The following is a 10,146-nucleotide window of genomic DNA, read 5'->3' as shown; positions in this document are numbered from 1 at the left end:
CCTATCTCTGTGCCCATCAGTGCAGCCTCAATAGTGCACATCAGTGAAGGAGAAAAATCACTTATTTACAAAATTGTATAACAAAAACTAAGAAAAAACTTTTTTTCTCGAAATTTTCAGTGGTTTTTGGTTTGTTTAAGAAAAAATAAACCCAGAGGTGATTAAATACCACCAAAATAAACCTGTATCTGTCTTATCTATCTGTGGGCAGCACAGTGGCTAAATGGTTAGCACTTCTGCCTGGCAGTACTAGGGTCGTTGGTTCGAATCCCAGCCACGGCACCACCTGCCTGGAGTTTGCATGTTCTCCCTGTGCCTGCATGGGTTTCCTCCGGGTACTCCGGTTTCCTCCTACACTCCAAAGACATGCTGGTAGGTTAATTGGATCCTGTCTAAATTGGCCCTGATATGTGTATGTATGAATGTAAGTTAGGGACCCTAGATTGTATGCCCCTTGAGGTTTAGGGACTGATGTGAATGCACAATATATATGTGTAAAGCGCTGCATAAATTGACGGCGCTATATAAGTACCTGAAATAAATAATAAATCTGTTACAAAAAAATGATAAAAATCTCATATGGATACAGTGTTGCATGACCGCGCAATTGTCATTCAAAGTGCAACAGCGCTGAAAGCTGGAAATTGGCCTGGGCAGGAAGGGGGTACAAGTGCCCTGTAGACTAGTGGTTATTAAACAATGAGTTTTGCACACAGCAGCATTGATCCTTGTCTTCTGTGGTCCACTGCCTGCGCTCCTGGCTCCTCTCTCCTTCTAAGTATCTCCCCAGCAAGCTGCTTGCTAGGGGGCTTACTCATGCTGACTTGCTTCCGAGCCCCACTGCCTGCGCTCCCTCATCATAGGATTTGATTGACAGCAGCAGGAAGGAGTAATAGCAAAATGCACTTTTCACTTGTGTAGACAAAAATCCTTGCATCCCTGACTTTGGGTTGGGGGTGGATAAAGGGGCAAAGAAGGACACTGCTCTGTGGAGCTGAAGGGGGGCCAGAAGGCACTACTGTGTGGCAAGGGGGGATTTAAAGGAGAAACTGATCTAGAGAGGGAACTGAGGACATTGATATAGAAATGGGATTGTAACATGAGGGGGGGGGGGGGTGCTATGATGTGAAAAATCAAACATGTGATTCAAACTTCTGCTTAAAGAATATTTTTATTAAATTCCATAATGGTATAAAATGAAAGTGTATGCTGTAGTCATAGATGTCATTAAACATGTGAGTGCATATTTGATAAGTCCTTTTTAAATCTGTATTGTTTATTACAATAATACCTAGTGATGCTGCCATGAAAGTCCTTGTTCAGGCACCTCTTGTTATTGCATCACAACTGTTTTCCAATAGTGCACCCCCATAGTCACCATCAGAAAACCAGTTCTGTGCAATGATGTGCAGCTTACATTGGAGTACGTGCATGTACAGTGAATGTGGCTGAAAGAGCACGATGGAGATCCGCATCACAGATCTAAAAAGATAAAAGGTGAATAACAATATTTTAAAGCACAAAATTTCAGTTGCTTGATACACTGTGCTTCTACAAACTCTGTTAGGGTTCATATCTACTTTACAGGCTGTTATAAAGCTGGTTGAAGCGGATCTTTGAGCTATGTATTTTCTAACCATTTTCTGCAGTGAATATATGTAACTTGTGAACTGTTCTTAATCCATTAGGCATTGAATGTCCAAGAGGTGCCAGAAATGCCCCTGGTGGAGTTCAGGAAGGTGAGCCATTCAGTGAGGAAGCTACAATGTACACCAAGGAACTAGTACTGCAACGAGAGGTAAGACAATCTTGCATTCCAGTCTGTATTTATATTTCAGCCATTCTTTTAGGGAATTTTAACTTGCCATATACATGTTTCATATGTGTTGCACAGCAATATGGCATCTATAATTTCTTAATTTGGTGTTGTGAGGTGCAATAGCTGATGTAAAAGCCCCTTTGTGCATGGAGCTAGAGTGACTCTTGCAGCCCTTATTGCAGACATCAAAGTGCAATGTGACAAGTTTAAACAGCTTGTGCATGCAAAAGTAAATATATTTTTCAGGAAAACACAGCAGACAAAGTTTTGGTGGCAAGTTAGATGTGCAGTAATTTTGGTTCTTACTGTTGCTTCCTTCCTGTTCTGTGAACATATCTGTACTGCATCTGCATGACACGTGATCAGAATACCATCAGTTAAAGTGGCAGTGGGAAACTGGGGAAAAATGTGCAATATTTGTGATTTGTAAAGTGTGTCTCTAAACAAATACAGTATATGCCACTTGCAATATTACCATATCACTCTGATATGATTCGCTGAGCTGGGCGATCTTAGTGTGCATGTTTAACAAAAAAAAAAACCCAGATTCAAGGAGGGTTCGGTCAGGTATACTTTCTGCCAGCAGATGCACAAGTCTAATGTTTGTTCTAGGACTCTGTCTATGCTGTGATAAGATGCATTGTATGCCTATCAAAAAATATACCCTAACTACAGTGCTCCCTTACATCTGGTGCCCAGATCGGAGTACCCTCGTAAATTGGATGCCACCTTGCCTCGGGTTGGCTTACCCCCCTATTTTAGCTATATGTCTCTTCATTTGCAGTATGGCTCTGCAGCCAGTATTCTTCGTAAAGTAAGTCAGGTAGACAGAGGGCAGGAGCTGGAAAACGAAGCAGGGAGTGGGGCACGCACTTGGCATAATTGGTTGTTAGGACACTGGTGGCCTTAGCAATCAGTGACTGCTGTGGGGTGGGGAGTAGTTGGCATCCTGTTCTGGAGACTGGATATGTGATTGTTTGGCAGTCTGAGTCCAGACTGGTCTGCCATTAGTGAGGTGCCCTAAACAATTAGTGTGTGTAACCTGTGGGCTTCTGATACTTTCAGGCCCCTTCCTGGTCTTGGCAGCCTCTGTTATGGTGGAAGAGAAGCCTGAATTTGGTGAATTGCAGATATATACAGTCAGGTCCATAAATATTGGGACATTGACACAGTTCTAACATTTTTGGCTCTATACACCACCACAATAGATTTGAAATGAAACAAACAAGATGTGCTTTAACTGCAGACTGTCAGCTTTAATTTGAGGGTATTTACATCCAAATCAGGTGAATGGTGTAGGAATTACAACAGTTTGCATATGTGCCTCCCACTTGTTAAGGGACCAAAAGTAATGGGACAATTGGCTTCTCAGCTGTTCCATGGCCAGGTGTGTCTTATTCCCTCATTAGTCCAATTACAATGAGCTGATAAAAGGTCCAGAGTTCATTTCAAGTGTGCTATTTGCATTTGGAATCTGTTGCTGTCAACTCTCAAGATGAGATACAAAGAGCTGTCACTATCAGTGAAGCAAGCCATTATTAGGCTGAAAAAACAAAACAAAAACTCATCAGAGAGATAGCAAAAACATTAGGCGTGGCCAAAACAACTCTTTGGAACATTCTTAAAAAGAAGGAACGCACCGGTGAGCTCAGCAACACCAAAAGACCCGGAAGACCACGGAAAACAACTGTGGTGGATGACCGAAGAATTCTTTCCCTGGTGAAGAAAACACCCTTCACAACACTTGGCCAGATCAAGAACCCTCTCCAGGAGGTAGGTGTATGTGTGTCAAAGTCAACAATCAAGAGAAGACTTCACCAGAGTGAATACAGAGGGTTCACCACAAGATGGAAACCATTGGTGAGCCTCAAAAACAGGAAGGCCAGTTCTGGAACAACATCCTATGGACAGATGAGACCAAGACCAACTTGTACCAGAGTGATGGGAAGAGAAGAGTATGGGGAAGGAAAGGAACTGCTCATGATTCTAAGCATACCACTTCATCAGTGAAGCATGGTGGTGGTAGTGTCATGGTGTGGGCATGTATGGCTGCCAATGGAACTGGTTCTCTTGTATTTATTGATGATGTGACTGCTGACAAAAGCAGCAGGATGAATTCTGAAGTGTTTTGGGAAATATTATCTGCTCATATTCAGCCATATGCTTCAGAACTCATTGGAAGCCGCTTCACAGTGCAGATGGACAATGACCCAAAGCATACTGCAAAAGCAACCAAAGAGTTTTTTAAGGGAAAGAAGAGGAATGTTATGCAATGGCAAAGTCAATCACCTGACCTGAATCCGATTGAGCATGCATTTCACTTGCTGAAGAAAAAACTGAAGGGAAAATGCCCCAAGAACAAGCAGGAACTGAAGACAGTTGCAGTAGAGGTCTGGTAGAGAAGGACCAATTCTCCTTCACGGAGAAATCAGATTCACTAGTTTATTATTTTCTTTTAATTCTTCAATCTTTCTTCTGATGCATATCCAAATCGGTGCAATGTTAGTAGAACCTTGGGAAACCCGTACCCCACACTGTGGGAATGGCCATGTTGCTTCAGGCACTGGGTCCTGCATGGGTGCTTACCTTGGCACTTGGTACAACACAATGAGTCAACCACAAGGTGCTATACAGGTCCATGGCCCATTGCTATGGAATCTAGTCTCTGAAGTCGCTATGTTTGTAATGTATTCACTTCACAGTGTAAACTTCTTAAACTTGACACTAAAATGAAACCACTTAAAGCTCTGTCTCAGTGGTTGCATCATACCACTGGTCACACACTTTAACACTACTCACACCTAGACACATTATATGGTACTCCACCTGCCCTTTCGATACAAGAATTTGTTCCAGGACGGTCTACACCGGTGTTACTGCATTCTCCTACGGGACCAACTTTACCCTATTTCCCACATTCTACTCTGTGAATATCCCATAGGGGGAATACCGTTACTTGTAGCTATAGTTCAGGAGAGGTTATGGAGATCAAGTAAAAGGGAGCCAATTCAAAACAGCAGGCAAATGTTTGCTCTGCTGAAAGCCCACGTTACACTTTTTTTTTTGTTTACAAACGATTTTATTTTTCAAGAAATAGACTGTAAAATGACATTAAAGTTTCCAACGGTATATAAAACAGAAACAAGGCACAATTGAAATGTACATTTCAAAAAGCACAATCATGTAGACTAAAGAGAAAAAAAAAAAGAGGGGAAATAAAGAGAAAAAAAAGAGTTTAAGTACATGAGTAGTATAAGTAGAAAGGTAGGCAGAATTATACAAATACCGGCAGAGTAGTTCGATCAATACAAACAATGGTATTCCTTAATCATGTAGTAAAAGTCTATGAGACCTCCAATTTTCCCATTTTCTATCGAACAAGTGCATCTTGTCCAATAAAGTGTAATGAATTCTTTCCATTAGCATGACAGCATCAACCCTGTGCAGAACAGAGGCCAATGGCACTGTGGGAGATTTCCAGTAGAGGGCAATAGCCCATAGGGAGGATATACAAATGGTGTGGATTAGCCTCATATCCTCAGTCTGTACTCCCGGGATATGGGCTCCCAGTAGGCAGGACTGCATAGTCAGATGCACCGGAGCATCCGCCACCGCAGAAGCAGCCTCCGAGACCCTACGCCACACCAAAGAGAGACCCGGGCAGGCCCAAGATGTATGCACCAGAGTGCCAGCAAGGCCGCAGCCACGAAAACATAGGTGAGATGTATCTGGGTACAGAACATGTAGTCTGGAAGGGTTATAATACCATCTGGTTAATACCTTAAGGGCTGCCCACGTGACACTTAACCTTGACCTTGAGTGACAATGTGTCCCTTGCACCAGAGCAGGAACTGGTTCTAACACCTGCCTCAGCATCCGATTCTAGCTCTGTTTCAGGCACGTGACAAGTGACCTAATTGACTAATGCAGAATTTTCTGCTTCTTATTTCCCCTGACAAATTATGGCTTTAATACAGCCATTTTTGTCCACGGCTCAGAAACTCCCCACCTTTTCTTCTATGCCCGTTTCTTAACCAATGTGTGATCTCAATATGCTGGGCCTAGAGGACGTAAACACAGAAGTGAATGAAGAAAATATGGAGACTGTATTGGAGGAATCTGCAGAGGACTTCTCTCCCCCAGATTGTCACTCTGTTGAAGAGGAAGTTTTACATAATAGGATTTCTAGCGTTAAAAAGCTCATTGCCTCCATTAGCAAAAGCCTTAGCATTGTGAAACTCTCCTCTATCTCAACATGCCCCTGTGGGTACGAAGAGACTTTGAAAATCCTTGCAAACAAAGGATTTCACAGCAACAGTTATCAGCCAGCTTGCAAAACAACCAATTTGGCCCTGTCTAACAGTTTGCAAACAAAGCGTTCGGTTTTTAACGCACACATTTGCAAATACATGCGTAAGCCACAGTACCACATCAAGGGTCCACTGTATACTATAAAGTAAAATTTCCAAAGCCTCCATAGTAGGAACACATGTATCAGTGGATATTTTAAGGGCAGGTGTGCCTGGAGGAGCCCATTCCTCCTTAAAGGTTTAGGGACGCATGTGACGCCCAGCTATACCAAAATGACAGCAAAGGCATCTAATGCATCCCTGCTACCAAATTAGCCAACTACACAAAAAATGGCAACTGTCCCAACCTATGACCAGCCTTAGCAGTAAAGTGCACATGGACGGGCAGTGCACATCGCAAACAAAGGATTTCCCAGCAACACTTACCAGCCAGCCTGTGAAATCCTGCAAAACATTCCCTGTTCATGAACAAATAGAATGTGCAGTCTATAACAATTTGGTCACTTCTGAAAGGATTTCCACTCTCCCCAAAGTCTTTTCAGAACTTTATCCAGTAGAAAGAGTTTACAAAGAAGTGGGCTTTTCCTGTGGTTGATGATGCCATCTCTGTCCTGAGCAAACATCAAACTACCTATTGAAGATGCTCCTTCTTTCAAACATTCTGCAGATAGAAAATTTGGGATTCCCCTAAAAGCTCTCTTTTAACTTGGCAGGTCCAGCCCTGCAACCAGCTTTTGCTGCCACTTCAGTATGTCAAACTGCAGCTGACTGGACTAGGACAATGAACAACCAACATGACCCTGCATTTCAGAATCATGTTGTTACAGAGCAATTGCAACAATTCCCTTCTGCTCTGTGTTTTGTGTGGATGCCCTAGAACATGTTGGACAAATCTCCATAATCTCCAATCACATGCACAGAATCTCTTGCTTGGATAGCTGAAGCTACCTGCAATAGGTGCCTCACAAATATGCACTTCCAAGGAAGACCTCTGTTTGGTGAAGCACTTGACCAATTAATTAAATAGGTCACAGGTGGAAAGGTTTTACTTCCACAGCAGAAGGTTTCAAAACCAACCTCCTCAGCAACTCCTAGCTCTTCTAAACCTGTCCACTCTAACCAGGCTTCAGCTTCAAAACCTAAGTTCAGCCCTTTCTTTTGGCACAAGGCTTGGCTCACAAAGGCTACCAAGCCTTCCGCAAAGCCCTCTTCACATGGAAGGGGCATCCTCACTTCTAAGGATGAGGGGACATCAGGTATAGTCTGCCAATCTGGGTCACAGACATCCAGACCCTTTGGGTTTGTCAGTGGTATCCAAGGAGTATAAGATACCACCACCCCACTGCTTTTTTCTTTCACATCAGCCAAAAACTGCCCAAGGACTATTAGATTTGAAGAATGCCATGAACCACTTCTTGTCCCAGGGAGTGGTTGTGCGAGTACTCATCACAAGAAAGGTTGAAAGGGTTCTACTCAAACCTGTTCATGGTACCAAAGCCCAGTGGAGGTATTCATCCTATTCTTGATATCCCTCAACAAATGCCTTCAAATTGTAAAGTTAAGCATGTAACCTGCAATGTTAGTCATTGTCTGAGACAAGGGGAATGCATGGTGTCTGTGGACATCCAAGATGCCTATCTGCATGTTCCAATTCTTCCACCTCATGAGGGCTTTTTACACTTCATAGTAGCAGAAAACGCTTTCAGTTTGTTGCACTGCCTTTCGACCTATCCTCTTCTCCAAGGGTGTTCACAAGGGTCTTAGCACCCTTGATTGCCATTTTCAGAACTCAGGTCATCCAAATCAGAAGCTGTCTAGATGATATTCTCTGGAAGGATTCATTCCCTTGGCAGCTTTCAAAAAATGTCCACAAGACAATTCAGCTTCTCTAGACCATTGGCTGGGTGATGAATTTAAACAAGTCTGCTCGCCAGCCTTCTCTTTGTTTTGAATACTTGGGTCTGATTCTAGACATGTCCCAAGTAAGTCTTTCTTTCAAAAAATAAAGTTCTTTTTTTTAAGAGCTCATGCTTAACTGGGATCCAAGAGGAATCCCACAAACGTTCACCATGAGAGTTCTAGGCCTCCTTCAAGGCAGTACCTTTTGCCCAATTCCTTTCAAGAACTCCCCAACAAAACCTTTTGTTAGCATGGAAAAATCATTCTCTTTTCCTCGACTTACCCATGGTCCTATCCAGCCAAGCAAGAACTTTCTTTTTTTGGTGGATTACCACCCCAGCTTGCACTTTGGAAGTCCTTTGTGTGTCCTGTACTGTACTGCGAAATTTACGGGCAAGTCAAAATTCCATTTTCTGAAAATTCCATACAGTTTCATAAACTATGAAATATAGCTGATGGCGTTTCTGGCTTTCTATACAAAATAAAAGTATCTAGAGGGAACATTCAAGGTAGTTTTACATTGTTCATGAGCTGTGGACACATTATGTAAAGTATGGCACGGGGTGTGAGGTCAAAATGGCTATTGCACTGCAGTCAATAGCATCGATTTGTCTGAAGGTTAGAAATAACTGCATCCTACGTATGCTTTCAGAATGTTCATAAACATCGGTTCGTGTTTAAAAATGGCAGGCTTAGATGGCAGGAGTTCAGCATATGGTATACTGTTTTGTACATTCTCAAGGTTGTTTTGAAGTGCCCAAATCTTATTCTCAGTTTTTCAGGAATGTATAGCCATTAGCTTTTTGTTCCTTAGTGCTCGGTAAAATGTATTTATGAAAATGGTAAAGGAAGATTTTTATTCAGGTTATTCTAATCCATATTTAGCTGCCCTTGATTTTTACCTTCATTCATTATTTTGTTTTATATTTTTCCTTCCTTAATCCCAGCGTTTTTTTTTTCTAAGTGCCTTCTCCTCTCTGAATTTTCCTTGCTGGCTTCTGTGTTTCTCTCCTGTGAGGACTCTCACAGGAAGCCTGTACAGATATCCTGATCTGACAGTTCTTTTAAGGTTTGGAGGTGTTACAGGAGGAGTCAATAGAGAATCTCACTGTTTAGGTAGAAGCTAATTAGTCACAAGCTAATTTTGTAGTCTGCCTAATGCCAGAGAATTGCCCAACACTTTTTTCCTACTGCTCACATCAGCATGAGTTGTTCTGAGACAACAGATAATCAGCCCTTATTTCCTAGACTGTGCAATACGTGACTTTAGTAGTAATAGAGGACAGCAGTGCTTCATGGACATTTCACATTTATGCACTTTGTGCATATTTTTTTTCCTAATGCTATGGACCAAAACTTAAGTGAAACATGTTTTTATGGGCTGGTGTACTTTGCAAAAGTATGCTTTTATCGTACCTTGCACTGCCTTACATTACCCAGCACTGAGTATTTTTTATTGAACAAGTTTTAAAATACAGCAGGGTACTAATAAAATGGGTTTAAAGGGCACAGCACAGTTCTGTGTTTTAAAAATATAGACTATGGGTTAAAGTAAGGGACAATTGAAGCAAGGCAATTAAGTTAAAATGCACAATAAAGCTTAGATGAAAATGATCTGGAATGTTTCAGTCCTCTCTGATCCAGTGAGTCAAGTTGTACTGTGCCACAGAAGCCCGCTAGGGTACAGGTATTAAGGCATAGGGTGGGATGTAGTAACAAAGGGTGGATGGTAAGGGATTTGGGCAGGGGGATGGGGCGGGAGTTAGAAAAAAGGGAAGGGAGGTCATTGTGTGGTCAGGTGTTCTAAATTTCCAGAATGGTTTTAAACATGTCTTCTGTTGCAAAACAGATATAAATCTTTCCATGCTAATGAGGACAAGATGGTCCTGTAGACACAGGGCTTCACTCAGCACTTCACTCAGCACTCAATGAAACCTGTGCCAAAAGACGTATGGAGGCAGCTATTTAACCTTTTGAAGACATTGGTGGCCTGGCTACTTCTGGCTTCAATATTTTGTCACTGACGTTGAAGAAGCACACACATTGGAAATTCAAATTGAAAATTGAGACTCCTGATCTGCATACTACAAATTTTGAAGCCATTGAATTTTATTATCA

The 10,146-nt window shown here is 42.1% G+C and overlaps 1 protein-coding gene across 1 annotated transcript in view; it reads left to right on the top strand.

Annotated features, from left to right (window-relative positions):
• Window positions 1–10,146, top strand: part of SND1 (staphylococcal nuclease and tudor domain containing 1) — a 987,097-nt gene that overhangs the window by 697,200 nt on the left and 279,751 nt on the right. Inside the window, exon 16 of the mRNA XM_089676965.1 lies at window positions 1,689–1,798. Coding sequence (XP_089533091.1) covers window positions 1,689–1,798 — 110 coding nt within the window. The remainder of the gene's footprint in view (window positions 1–1,688; window positions 1,799–10,146) is intronic.

Source organism: Staurois parvus, unplaced genomic scaffold, assembly GCF_062004578.1.
Source record: "Staurois parvus isolate SC_StPar_1 unplaced genomic scaffold, SC_StPar_1.0 ptg000175l, whole genome shotgun sequence".
Classification (NCBI taxonomy): Eukaryota; Metazoa; Chordata; class Amphibia; order Anura; family Ranidae; genus Staurois; species Staurois parvus.
Note: the sequence above shows the minus strand (reverse complement) of the source record. Positions and strands in the feature narration are given on the sequence as shown.